Consider the following 14852-nt stretch of genomic DNA (forward strand, 5'->3'; position numbering starts at 1 on the left):
CCTCCTCCTCCTTATAGGTTTTTCTGAAGCACCGTCTCTTTTGAGTAGTCTTCCTTTGTCATTCTCACATGGTTAATTTCCTTCTCTATTCCCCAAACATGTTGAGATCACTTGCTTATATAAATAAAATTTTATTACATTTATTTACTCTGTGTGTGTGTGTGTGTGTGTGTGTGTGTGTGTGTGTGCACATGCATGTACATGCATGTATTTACCACAACACGCTTGTGGAGGTCAAAAGTAACTTATGGAAGTTTGTCCTCTCTTTCCACCATGTGAGTCCCAGGGACCAAACTCAGGTCACCCAGCTTGGCAACAAACGCCTTTACTGCTGATCCATCTTTCTGGCCTCAATGTCTTATCACAAAACTTGACCTGGAGCTCACTATGTAGCTGAAAGTAGCCTTGAACTTCTGATACTGCCATTTCTACCTTCCAAATGCTGGAATTACGGGACTGTGCCACCATGCCCACCAACAATATATAAAATCTTCATAGGAAAAAATTGTGTCTGCTTTACTGGTTTTTGTGTACCCAGTATTCAGCACTAAATATTGGAGCAAACACTAAATATTTGGAGAAGGAAGAGAAGAGGGTGAAGAGGTGAAGAGAGAACAAAACAAAAAAGAGAAGATCATTAATCCTCAATTGAAGCAGAAGTATTGGAAGTCAGTTCTTCCTAATATTCTTGATTCACACTGAACATGACATACACATAGACAGAGACATGTGGGTAAATACACATGTTGCTTACATTATCAGCAACTTTGAGGCTTCCATTTTACCTCCAGGCTGCACATACTGTAGGCCTAACCCTTTGCCCCTAACCTTTTTGATCCTGGCTCAGTTTCCCTACATTCTTCTTCCTCTACATTTTGTTATAGACACTGATGTATCTAAATGCAGAAAGACATACACCCCTATAACACAAAATGATATATGTATACATAAAAAACATAAGAACACTAATGCACAGACAGAAAACCTGTCAGTAGCAGGACTGCCATCAAGAAGAAACAAAGCAAACTCCACAACAAAGAAAGGAGGAAGGAAAACAACAGCCTGCTTAGTGAGAAAGAATTTCCCTGTTTGTCAAAGCAAGCCACCTTCTGGTTTTCCTGGAAGCATGAGGGAAGCCATCTGGGGGAGCTGCTGCCTCATCCTGTATCTGGCAAGTCACTGAAACAGATTGCAAAGTATGCCTACTCCCTGAAATGTGTAGCTCCATGTGTTTGCCAACTGGGACCCTTGCTTGAGTGCCAGATGACAATGTATCTTCTCCTCTACAGCACATACTAGATCGCCACAACTGATTCTTCTTGAAACTCCCACAGCCCTCTGAATAGCAGTACTCTGGCCCTTAAACTCTGCTCCTGGAGAAATGACTCAGCAGTTAAGAGCAATTGCTGCTCTGACAGAGGACCTGAGCACTGTTTTAAGCAACCACACTGGGCAGCTCACAATGATTGATACCACTAGTTCCAGTGGACTCAGTGACAATTTCTGGCACCAGAAACACATGTGGTGCACACACATATATATATATATATGGAGGCAAAACAATCTTACGCATAAAATAAAAAAAATTGACTTTTAAAAACCATGCATAGCCAGGCAGTGGTGGGACACGCCTTTAATCCCAGCACTTGGGAGGCAGAGGTAGGCAGATTTCTGAGTTCGAGGCCAGCCTGGTCTACAGAGTGAGTTCCAGGACAGCCAGGGCTACACAGAGAAACCCTGTCTCGGAAAAAAAATCCATAATCCCTACTTCCTAATGGAAATTACAGTGTCCCGTGGGACAAATGAGGATAACCCCAAATAACTACAACACACACACAGTACATGCCCAACAGGAGAGGAAGGGTTACTTCTCCAAGTAGAAGAGATTTCTTAGGGGAAAAAATATTTACTTCAAACCAGCAGTATTTAAGAAGTAATAATTATTCCTCAGGTAAACTACCATTCATAACTGCCAATATTTTGGGTTGTCAAATGGGACAGAGGAAGGTTTGCTACTGGCCTGTGCTGTAGAGGTAGGATGCCACTCACTATCCTAAAACGCACAGACAGCTCCCCATAACAAAGAATCATCTATCCCAAAATACCAATTACAGTGAGGTTCAGAAACCTGATTTAGGCTTTAGTGATGAGAAATTTTTATATGCAAAATGGAAGGCAGAGGAAGACCAGGATTAAGGTTCATTTGTAACAAGAACACAATGGTGGTTTCTGAAGAGCATCTTGGGATATCGGTAGCATAGAGTAAGGGAACCAATACAGCATAATGTGAACCATCAGATAATCCACATCCAGACAGTGAGCTATAAGAGTTTAATTAAATAAAGGTAAGCTATTCACTTACAGTTTAATCATTTTTTAAGTGCAATTAGTAACTTCCAGCTCATAGAAAAACCGAGGAATGAATGAAACCACATACATAATTGGCTGGCAAGTATTTGGGCATGTGGTAGTGATACTCCCAGGCTAATGCACTCCCTTTACCAGATGAAGAGATGTGTCTTAGGAATTCCAGTATTCAAAAAGACAGGTTTGACTTTTCCTTCCCAGAAACCCTGCCCTCAGTACAATCACTTAGAAAGCCTCACCATGTACCCTGTTGCCTGTGTCACCTCAGTGTCCTTTGAAATGAGCTAGCAGCCTCACTTTGCATGCATCTTCCCTGACTTTCCCATCCTTACTCATCTTACTTATCTTAATACCACTCAGTACCATTCAGTTTAGTGCTTCATTAGAAATTGTCTTGCAGCAGGTGTAGTGGTACATGCCTTTAATGCCAGCACTTGGGAGGCAGAAGCAGATGGACCTCTGTGAGTTCAAGGCAAGACTCGTCTATAAAGTGAGTTTCAAGACAGCCAGGTCTACATGATATCATAAGGAGTTCCTGCTGCCATAAGGAGTAGAAGGGCAAAAGACATCTGGAGGCCTGGCAGCTGTCCACCAGCAATGGGTGCCACTACATATGCAAGTTATAGTGGAGAGATGGGAGAGAAAGAGAGACAGAACTGGAGACTCAAGGGTGGAGAGGAATAGCCTGATGTGAGTAGCCTGCCCTGCCGCCTGAGTCCATGGTCAAGGTCCCATCCCAGGCTGCAACTGAGGGCCATTGGTCCTTGACCATGCAGCTGTGGGGGCCTGTGCTGATGTTCCACCCAGGCCCAGATCCAGGGCTTTGAGTTGGCCTACCCCAGCATCTTCCCCATCTATGAACTGCTGGGGTGTTTGAAGGGGTGAGTCCTGCAGATCCAAAGCTGCAGGATCCCCATGATACAGGGCAACAACAGATAACCAAGAGATGTTCCAGTTAGAATCCATTATTGATAGTGTAATGAAAGCCAGAGTTCTCAAATCAGACCAACAACTCACTGTAGTGAGTGTCTGCAAGTAAAAATGTGTGGACAAAGGGTTATACTGTGTGACACAGTGTGATACACAATTTCCACTACAAGATTTTTTTGTTGGTTTTATTTTGTTGTTGTTTTCTTTTGGGGAGGAGGTTGCAAAGGCAGAGGGCTGATAAGAATGAATGGGAAAATGAGTGGAATTGGGATGCATGATGTGAAATTCACAAAGAATCAATGGAAAGTCCTTTTTAAAAGGAAGAAAGGGAGGAAGGAAGGCGTAGTAATTGTAATGAAAATGTTCCCCATAGAGCGGGAACTTGTAGAGCCCATCTCCAACAGAAAGACAGGGCATCAACTGGAGGGATGGAATTGCCACACCACAGTCAAAAACTCTGACCCATAATTGTTCCTGTCTGAAAGAACTGCAGGAACAAAAATAGAGAAGACCCTGAGGAAAATGAGGTCCAGTGACAGGCCCAAAGTGGACTCCAGCTCAAGGGGAAGCCCCAAGGTCTGTCACTATTACTGAGGCTATGTATGCTCACAAAAAGGGGACTATCATGACTGCCCTCCAAAAGACTGAACAAGCAGCTGAAAGAGTCAGATGCAAATATTTACACCCAATCAATGAACAGAAGCTGCTGACCCCTGTGGGAATTAGAGAAAAGCTGGAAGAAGCTGAGGAAGAGGGTGACCCTGTAGGAGGACCAGCAGTCTCAACTAACCTTAACCCCCGAGATCTCTCAGACACTGGGCCACCAACCAGGCACCATACACTAGCTGATATGAGGCCCCCAACACACATACAGTAGAGGACTGCTTGATCTGGGTTCAGTCAGAGAAGATGCACCTAACCCTCAAGAGACTGGAGGCCCCAGGGAGTGGGGAGGTGTGGTAGGGTGGGGGTTGAGGGGTGACATCCTCATGGAGACAGAGGCGGGGGGGGGGGGGGAAGAGTTATGGGATGTGGAACAGTCAGAGGATGGATCAGAAGGGAGATAAAATCTGGAGTGTAAAAAAAAAAAGATTAAATAAAATTAAAAGAAAAAAGAAAAAAAATGTTCCCTATAGACTCATAGGGAGTGGCACTAGTAGGATACTATCATGTGGCCTTGTTGGAGGAAGTATGTCACTGGGGGTGGGCTTTGAGGTTTCAGATGCTCAAGCCTGGCCCAGTGTCACTCTCTCTTCCTGCTGCCTGCTGGTCCACATGGCAAAACAGGAGTAACTTTAGAAAAACAGTGAGAAAGCCCAAAGTGTTAGAGAAAGCAATCTAAGGTTTTGGTCAGTGTCCTAGTTAGAGTTTCCATTGCTGTGATGAAACACCATGAGCAAAACAAAGTTTGTGGGGCAGGTAAGGGAGTGTATTTGGCTTACATTTCTTCTTCTTCTTCTTCTTTTTTTTTTGTTTTTTTTGTTTTTCAAGACAGGGTTTCTCTGTGTAGCCCTGGCTGTCCTGGAACTCACTCTGTAGACCAGGCTGGCCTCGAACTCAGAAATCCGCCTGCCTCTGCCTCCAAAGTGCTGGGATTAAAGGTGTGCGCCACCACCGCCCGGCCTTGGCTTACATTTCCACATCGTAGTTCATCATTTAAAAACTTCAGAATGGGGACTCAAATAGAGCAGGAACCTGGAAGCAGGAGCTGATGCAGAAGTCATGGAGGCATGCTGCTTACTGACTTGCTTCTTATAGTTTGCTCAGTCTGCTTTCTCATAGAACTGAGGACAATCAGCCCAGGGGTGGCATCACTTACAATGGTGCTGGGCCCATCCCCTTCAACACAAATTAAGAAAATGCTGTACAGCTGGATATAATAGAGGTATTTTCTTAATTGAGGTTTCCTCCTCTCGGATGACTTTAGTTTATGTCAGATTAACATAAAAGTATCCAACACAGCCAGTATCTGAAAGAAAGAGATGATGATGACGGGAAGGAGGAGGAAGAAGAGAAAGTGATGGTGGTGGTGGTATTAGTTGTTATACTTTTCTGAGTTAAGATTCCACATCTGGAGCCAAAAGTAGTCCCGACTTTGCCCTTTTAAAAACTTTGAAAATTATAGCCTCTTTCTCCATTAGCAATTAGTAGGTAGCTTATGAAGTTTATGCCAGGATTTAATGACAAATGCATAGAAACCACCTTATATAATACCAGGCACACAGAATAGACTCAGTTATTATCATCATCAGAAAGAATAGATGCAAATAGGCCTGCTTTCGAAACTTGGCCTTGCCACTTATTGGCTATGTGATCTTAAGCAAAAAAAACAAAAAACAAAAAACAAAAACAAAAAAAAGAAAACAAAACAAAAAAACTAACTTAGAAGACATTTTCCCCAACTATTTAAAGAGAATAACTATTTTCAAGATTATTATCAGAATTTAATGTATACAAAGCCACAAACACGATATCTGGCACACAATAGGTGCTAAATCTTTGGTTTTTCTCCCATTCCTAATATGATAGTACAGTTACAGTTAGTGAGAGCTGGCCTGTACAGCAAGAATTCCAAATTAGGTTCTAGGGGTTTCAGTTAGTGATAAAGCAACTGCTTGGCATAGCCAGGCATGGATTGACAAAATAATTCCCAGTACCAAAGCACACAAAAGAACAATAGAGAAATCACCACTATCAACAAAATGGACTTCAAATTTGTCATCTCATCATACCATGACACCACATCTCAGCAGTGTGGCTGACTTGAGCCTGGCACACTGCAGGAAGCTGTCCATCTTTGCTTGAGTGGTTGGCTCATTCCAAAGGAGAGCTAATATGACACAGACAAAAGGGTGGGAGGAACACTTGCTGAGAAGAGAAAGGGCCAGGAAGTAGTCTGAAACATCTATAACACGAATGAGAGCAGAGCCAGACCAAAGGGGTAGAAGGTGTGTCTAGAGAATCTAACAGCAGCTAAGGCCAGATCTGAAGGGATAGCATGTTAGGAAAAGCCCACACAGGAGACAGAACTGCAGTCTAGCTTTGGAGATTACTGGCAGTAGATACAGTAGGAGTTAGGAAGAGACTAGTGGCAGGGCAAGCTTGTCTACAGTTACCTGGCTAAAGGAAAAGAGACACAACGCCTGAAGGGGAATATCAGTTACTAGTAATCATGGTCATAATTGTTATATATAACCCTGCTACTTTCCTTCACCCAGATTAGCCCATAGTGACTGCACTAAGGCCCCTCTTCTCTTCCTACATACTAGCTCCCAACACGTCTGCATTCTTGCCTACCCTTTGGATTATCACAAATGTTCTTACTGATAGTTCCCTTCAGGGTTTAGTTCCACAGCTCAAGTACTTGGTAGTAGCTATCAACACAGCCTGCCATGACTTACCATGCAGAGGGTTTTAAACTGCCATGTGGGTACTGGGAATCAAACCCAGGACCTCTAGAAGGGCAACCAGTACTCTTAACCAGTGAACCATCTCTCCAGTCCCAAGAGGTCTGTTTCTATTCTGCCAAGTCCAAGTATGTCTCTAGCAGTGCTATAGTATGTCTCTGTGTTTTAAGTTCCTCGAACCTTATGGATTTATACAGAAAAATTTAGGCCTCATTCAGATCTTTTATTAAAGCCAGACCTTTTAACAAAATATATGGGTTTCCAGAGAAGTGACACCCCTAAAAATCCATGTCCTTGCTCTGTTATGCCTGCTTCCTTAGTATCAAACACTCTGGCAAAAACAGTTTCATACATGTATGAAATGAATTCTGATTACTGAAAACCATTATTATAATCTCCCTTGCACCTCCCTGCCCTAAGTTCCTTTTCCACATTCAAGTCTCTTATTTTGTTTGGGTGGTGTTGTTGATGTTTAAGACCCACTAAGTTTATCCAAGATCATCTGGGTGACCAGAGGTTTGGAACTATCCATTTGTGCCCAGTGGACTCCTCAGTGAGTACACATTGAAACAATGACTGCCCCTCCCCCAGAGTCCACCATTGGCGAGTAGTTCATCATAGGGCTCATGAGGCCTTTTCTGATCCATAATACCAACCTTTGCTATCAAACTTTCCCTATGCTCACAAACCCTAGTTCCACTGATCTTTAAAGACTTAGTGATCTTACTTTATCTTAATTTATCAGAATGTCATATAAATGGACTCACTATAATTTTTCTTTTTTGGTACAGGATCTTTTTTGTAAACAAGCCTTAGCTTCATGTTCCCTTTGTTCATGAGACTGATCTCGAACTTGAAGCAATCTTTGCTTCTGCCTCTCCTCCTAAGAGGTATTGGGATCTTAGACATGCACCATCAAGCCAAAGTTCTCACATGTAATTTTTTAGACTGGCTTCTTCCACTAAGCACAATGTTGTGAAGATTTATCTGTTGTGTACATCAGACTTCCTTTTTTTTTTTTTAATGGTAGACATCCCAGTACTTAGGAGGCTGGGGCAAGAGGATCACAAGTTTGAGGCCAGCTTGGGTTGGTGACTTCCATGTCAGTGAGTTTAAAAGTGTCCAGTACCACCCATGCTAACCCCTGTAATGGCTGTTCCCACCCCCTTGAGACATAGGAGGCCAAGCTCCTCCTTACAGAGAGAAAAAAAAAAGTCCAAGACCAGGGCCACAAAATCCACCAATCCCTAGTAACCCTAGAAAGCTCCCACCCACCTACCTACCCATCCACCCACCAAGAAACCTTATATAAAGCCTGCCTTGGGGCCAAAGAGATTACTCAATGGTTAAGAGTATTGGCTGTTCTTCAAAGGACCTGAGTTCAATTCCCAGCACCCATATAGCAGTTCACAATGGTCTAGAACTCCAGTTCTAGGGAATCCGATATCCTCATTCACACATACAAGCAGGCAGAACACCAATATATAAAATAAAAATGAATAAATCATTTAAAAAATCTGTTTCCAGGCTGGAGAGATGGCTCAGTGGTTAAGAGCACTGGCTGTTCTTCCAGAGGTCCTGAGTTCAGTTCCCAGCAACCACATGGTGACTCACAACCATCTGTAAAGAGATCTGGTGCCCTCTTCTGGCCTGAAGATGTACATACAGGCAGGATGTTGTATACATAATAAATAAATCTTTAAAAAATAAATTAATTAATTAAATAAAAAATCAGTTTCCTGCTCAGTTCTTTGCTGCTTCTCTCCTGAGCATAAGGAGCCACCCACTGTTGTCTTTCTCAGTAAATCTCCTAGGATACATAAAACCCTGTCTGGAAAAAAACAACAAAGGTCCCAATAAGATGGCTCAGAGGTCACACCTGATGGCCTGAGTTCAACACCTTAGACTCATATAGGGTGGAAGGGGAGAACCAAGTCCTGAAAACTGTCCTCTGACTTCCATATACATATCCTAAGTATACATAAATGTGGGTGTATACACATACACACACACATACACAAACACAAACACACACACACACACACACACACACACACATATAACCAGAACAGTTTTGTTTTTTTTAAAAGCCTAGTTCTAACTTAAGTAAGATAGCATTTTTAGAGTCCACCTCAGACTATCAGGATAATCTAACATTGCAGTAAATCCTTTGTCCATAGATAGTTTCATTAGCAGCTCAGGAGTTCCCACACTGCTGTCTTAGTAAAACCCTTGACTTACTAAGAAACCATTCCTGCCAGGCATGGTAGTTCACACCAGTAATTCTAGGACTGTGGAGCCAGAGTCAGGAGGACTTTTGAGTCTGAGGTCAGCCTAAGCTACATAATCAGTGCCAGGCACACCCAAGCTTCAGAGTAGAATGGTATCTCAACAAGACACACAATGAAATGAGTTGTAGAATGTGGCTCAGGGGCAGAGCAATACCTAGTATTCATGAGGCCAAAACAGCAAAAAATTAAAACATAGCACTGAGGTAAACCTTTCAGTTTTTTCAATTATCTGAAAAACTTACCAATATGAGGCAGAATAAGTTGGGCTTTGAGGGGAAGGTATACTAGGGATTAAACCTAGTACTTGACATATGCTAGCAAACTACCACTGTGATAGATATCCCAAGTTCTGTACTAATTTTCACTAAGTTACCTAGAATAGCACTAAACTCTGTAAGCCCAAGCAGAACTTGAACTTGCTTCCTTTCTCAGCTTCCCAAGTATCTGGGATCACAGACTTGTGACACTGCACCTGGCTTAAATGAGGTTTTAATAGTATATCCTTTCAGACTTCCTGGGTAATTTGCGGCATGCTTAGATAGGTCACAAAAATTTGATGTCTCTGAAAGCCAGTGCAACCAGATTTTTTCTAAACCACCTTACCATCCATTACCTCAGCTCTGCTATATCTACCTAAGTTTCTAGCTAGATCCTGAATGCCACTTCTGATTCACACATGTTCAGACAACTGAAGCACACACATTTTACTACTTTCTCATTCTAGGTATCAGATGACAAGTGACGGTGAGACTGCACAACAGTGGGCCTCTAACCTCTAACCACAGAGGTCTGAGATTACAGTGAGAACAGGGGCAGCCCAGGCAAGGCAGAAGCTATGCTGAAAAAGAACATCTCACCGCTGATGCGAGAAAGTGGGTGACAGTTTTTGTGTTATTTTAGAACAGTTTGTGCTGATGAGATTTTTGTTGTGGTAACATTCCTCTAGGATTCCTCTAAGAGAACATTTTCTTCCTTCCCTCTTTGACAAAGCAACTCAACAGAATGTGAAAAAAGGAGGAGCTTTGACAAAGATATCCAGAAATTTGCAGATCTTATATCAACATCTTTTTTTGTTGTTGTTGTTGTTGTTATTTTATTTGGCGTTGACAATTACTGGGGGTTAACACCTAATCTACTCTTCTAAGTGCCAGTCTGGCTATCTTCCTAGCTGTGTATGTCAACATCTTTGTTTTTGAGACAGGTATCACTCTTTAGACCAAGCTGGCCTCAAAATCTCAGAGATCTTCCTGCTTCTGCCTCCCAAGTGCTGTTATACTACTTTTTTAAAAAAAGGATTTATTTATTTTATGTGTATGAATATCTGTTTTCCCTGCATTGTGCCTGTGGCAGTCAAGAGGGTGTTGGATCCTCTGGAACTAGAGTTACAGACAGTTGTAAGCCCCCACATTGATACTTAGAGCCAAACCCTGGTCATCTGTAAGACCAACACGTGCTCTTAACCTCTGACCATCTCTCCAGCCCCTACTGTATCACTTTCTCCAGTCTCCCGGCAATGCTAGAACAATGATCAGGATATCTCTAGATCTCTTCCCTAACAGGAACATGGATCTATTTGTTTGGTCTCCTGAAAGCCAGTAATATTTCTAGATAAAACTAAAAATTTAGATACCTTGCCCATAGTTGTTGGGCCTGTTTAGCTTGTAATTAACAGACTCAATAAATGCAATACTTCAGCCTGGTTATCTGGGCCCCATTTTCCTTACTAATCTTTCATTCAGTGATTTTCTACCATGGTTCCTTTGTTTAACCAAATCAATCCACTGTGCTTCTTACCACATCTATACTTATATCACTCTGGCTCTCTACAACTCACGTAACCCTACCACTTCTGTTCAAATTCTACCTTTCTTCCTCCTTATATTCCTTAGACATTATTGATCTTTACAGAAGAATCCCCTCTACCAATCAATTAGCAGAATGCTACTTTCTACTTACCCTGTCCTCAGTGACAGAGGATTCCATATTTAACAAGCCAGTTTCCTCTATAACAAAATATCTCTAATTATTAGGCAATTCTTTATTCCAAAAGAATATATCTGGCTTTTAATTTCCCTACATTGGTCCTGTTCTGCTTTTAAAATAAAGGAAACAATACAATATATAGCATCATGGGCTTTGAAGTCAGATATAGGCCCAAATCTAGTATATATCTTTAAGTAAATGTTTAAACTTTCAGCATCTCAGTTCCCTAATAATAAAACCAACTTCTAAGACTATTAAGAAAATTAGAGTAACTATGTAAAGAGCTTAATGCTGTCTCACACAGAGTAAGAGAACAATCAATGACAACTAGTTCCACAGTTTTCATTATCATTAGAGGAGGTCTAATGTAGCCTCTGCCTAGACTTGAACTCCCGATCCTCTTTCCTCCACATCCTGAGTACTAGATGTGAACAGGACTGAACCACAATACTCAGCCAATTTGTCATTTTCAAAATCTGACTTCTCAATTCCTTTTGTATTTGAAGTCAAATATATTTACTTCAATGTCAGGGGTTTGATGTGATAATTGACCAGTCTCATCACTGAGAAATGATTAGATCACAAAGGCTCTAACTTATCAATGGATTATTGCTTTGGTGGATTAATAATATGATGGTATTATGCAGAAGTGAGCCCTAGTTATAGGAAATACATTGGCATGTGTGGGCATAACCTAATAAGATACATCTTGTTCTAAGATCCTTCTGTTCCCTCTGCTTTCTAGTTGCCATGATGTGGGGACCTCTGCTCTGTCACATACGCCTTGAAATGATTAGTCTGCCTAACTACAAGTCCAGAAACAATTTTCAAACAGTGAGCTACAATAAATCCTTCTTTCTTTTATTTAGTTTTCTCAGATATTTTGCCACAACAAGCAGAAACCAGCTGCTTCTTTTCCAGACTCTAGTTTCTTCACTGTAGTGAGAAAAGAATGTATCTCTTAATCTGTCTTTTTACTACCCTGTCTCCATACCTAGCACAGTGAAGGGCACAAATAAACATTGAAATCAATGAACCACGTCAGATGCTATTTATTGACGTTTACAGTCTTTATCATTGATAACACTCCTCTCTAGACAGTCTCTTGCTGTTCTAAATCATCCTGATGATGTGACATCCAAAACTGGACACAAAACTCAAAGGTAGACTATTTACAAAGAGAAGAGACTAGGCTTCTCTGTCCTAATGTACACTATGTCACTATTGAATATTTATTATGGCCTGGTAGCTTCAACAAACTGCTGGTTTGTGTTGAGCTTGAAATAAGAGACCTTTACATCTTTCCTACATGATGATCTTTTACTCTGGGCTCTACTAACCTGAAACTATAGTAATGCCAAAGGTATAACAGTAAGACACCTCTTAATTTGAAGAGCTTTCTTTCTCTAGTTCTTATTAACTGGCTTCCATAAACTGTGCCTTTAAAGATAGACTGACCATCCTAAGGTTTGCTTCTTCCACCCAAATAAGAATATAAAACCCCAGAAGGTGGGCTCTGACTATTTTTGCCTTCTTTCTTATATACCAACAGAAGGCTGGATACAGATTAACACTCTCTTTCCATAGCAAGATCACATTAAAGACCCAAGGAAACTATAGAGACCATCAGAGGAATCCCCTTCCCTCCCAAATAGTTGTCAGTTTTATGCTATCCACCACTCAGCAAATGGAGACCTGTTCTGCTGGGCACCATCCACCTGATGGGAATTAATTCCTAGAAGGCAACAAGCAGAGGCCACCTCTCCACACAGATTAGTCTAGGCAGCTTTCAGGGATCATTTCACACATAGAGAAGAGCCACAGAAGGTAAGAAAGACGACCTCATCACTTTCTTCCACATCCACATCACCATTGGCATCATCATCCATCAGCTTATGGATGTTGCGGACGGCCTCAAAGCTGAGCTTCTCATCCTCACTGTGGCACAGGGGCTTGTCAATCCGGCAAAACTCTGTGTGGAAAAACCAAGGGACAACATTACTCAGAGCTGCCACTCAGCCCCCCACCAGCCTCTTGTTTCAGCAATCTTAGCTTCCAGCTCCCAACTCCTCATAGAAGCATTTTAATCAACTATATATACAGTGACAGAAGTGTGTCATCCAACCTTTACCCGTTTCTTAGAAACTGTGCCGAGCTTCCCCATAGAGAAACACTGCTTTATCACTCTAATAGCTCTCCAGCAGGCAAGTCTAACATAGGACTAGGCTACTCTATGACACTGACAACAGCACAAAGAGCTAACTCACAAATCAGCATAGAAAACCAAAGGGACAATACATACAAGGAAAAAGGTTGCCCTTACTAATAATCAAGGAAGTATATTATTTTAAATATAATTATTGGTCAAATAAACAAATGTAAATTCATATAATTTTTCTAGCACTAGAGCAATTTGAATGTCTAACTAAATGACATAGTTTTCCTTTCTGTTTACTTTGTCATTAGAAACACATATAATATCAACCATAGCCTAACTAGGGAAGTCTCTCATATCAGTTAAGGTAGGTGACCTTTATTGTCCTTCCTGTCCTCCAGTCCAGTTTCCCCAGATTTACCCTTAGTCCTGCTTTAGCCTACCCACAGGAGCCTTCCTCTGAGCCCACCTAGAGACTCAGCCTCTTACTTTGTAACTAAAGGTACACATAATGCTTTCATAAGTATTATGCAGATTTAGTAGGCTTTTTAAAATAATAGAAATCATTTACCAGGTTCTAGTGACTAAAGACTTTGAGGCAGGACATTCCCTAAGGTCATCCAGCACTTTCCCCAAAGACCTATGGCAACTGCAAGACACTTGTATTCCTACCAACAGGCTCTGATATGTAACCTGAGCAGACAGACAGGTGACCTTTGCTGCTGGCATCCTCTAGCACAGAGGATTAAGGGGATGAGGCTAAGAGAGGACAAAAGTTTGATGTCCCACATAGTGCTAGAATTGTATCCAGAAAACCAAGTCAGCCAAAATTTACAAATAACTCCTTCATCTGAGCATTTCCTAAGCTGTCTCCTTGTCCTCCCTGAACCTTTTCCGTATCTTCCACACAGGCAAGCTTCCCACAGCCACCTAGAATACCATAATAGATCCACTCATTAATCAATACATTTTTTACTATAAAGAAAGAATTCTGAATTTAATGTCAAAAACATACACCAAAATCCCGTCCTTCATCAGTTATAAATTACATGACATTAGACAAGTGGTTGAGCTACTTCGCACTTCCTTTTCTCATTTGCAAAACAAAGTAATAATCTTCTACATGAACTTTTTGTGAGAATTACATTAAACTGTATGTATTAAAGTGCCTCTCAGGCTAGGCATGGTGTTGCCCAGACATAATAACAGAACCTGGAGGTAGAATCAGGAGCACTGGGAGTCTTGACTACTTAGAGAAACCAAAGCCAGATTGGATGACATGAGATCCTGTCCTTACATAAAAAAATTTAATTTAAAAATAAACAATAGCCGGGCAGTGGTGGCACACACCTTTAATCCCAGCACTTGGGAGGCAGAGACAAGCGGACTTCTGAGTTCGAGGCCAGCCTGGTCTACAGAGTGAGTTCCAGGACAGCCAGGGCTACACAGAGAAACCTTGTCTCAAAAGAACCAAAAAAATAAAATAAACAATAAACCTCATTTTCAATACATTTCCAGTATTCTTTCTTCCTTCCCAATCAGCAAGTGAATAATTTCCATCTTCACATAACTGATTTTTCCTGACAGAATTAGAAAAATCAAAGAAGCCTCAGTTCTATCTGAATGTGAGTAACTAGTCCTATCACTTAAGTCATAGCTTCCAAAATTGTTGGTTATATAACTGAATGTAGGAGTTGAAAAGCAAAAGGTGGTAAGACA

The 14852-nt window shown here is 41.4% G+C and overlaps 1 protein-coding gene across 2 annotated transcripts in view; it reads right to left on the bottom strand.

The window, feature by feature from the left end:
- The window catches only part of Stim1 (stromal interaction molecule 1), a 172309-nt gene that overhangs the window by 66318 nt on the left and 91139 nt on the right, over positions 1-14852 (bottom strand). For both annotated transcript variants that reach the window (XM_028781501.1, XM_028781500.1), the window contains exon 3: positions 12820-12950. In XM_028781501.1, coding sequence (XP_028637334.1) covers positions 12820-12950 — 131 coding nt within the window. The remainder of the gene's footprint in view (positions 1-12819; positions 12951-14852) is intronic.

Source organism: Grammomys surdaster, unplaced genomic scaffold (assembly GCF_004785775.1).
Source record: "Grammomys surdaster isolate TR1022 unplaced genomic scaffold, NIH_TR_1.0 458, whole genome shotgun sequence".
In the NCBI taxonomy this organism is placed as follows: Eukaryota; Metazoa; Chordata; class Mammalia; order Rodentia; family Muridae; genus Grammomys; species Grammomys surdaster.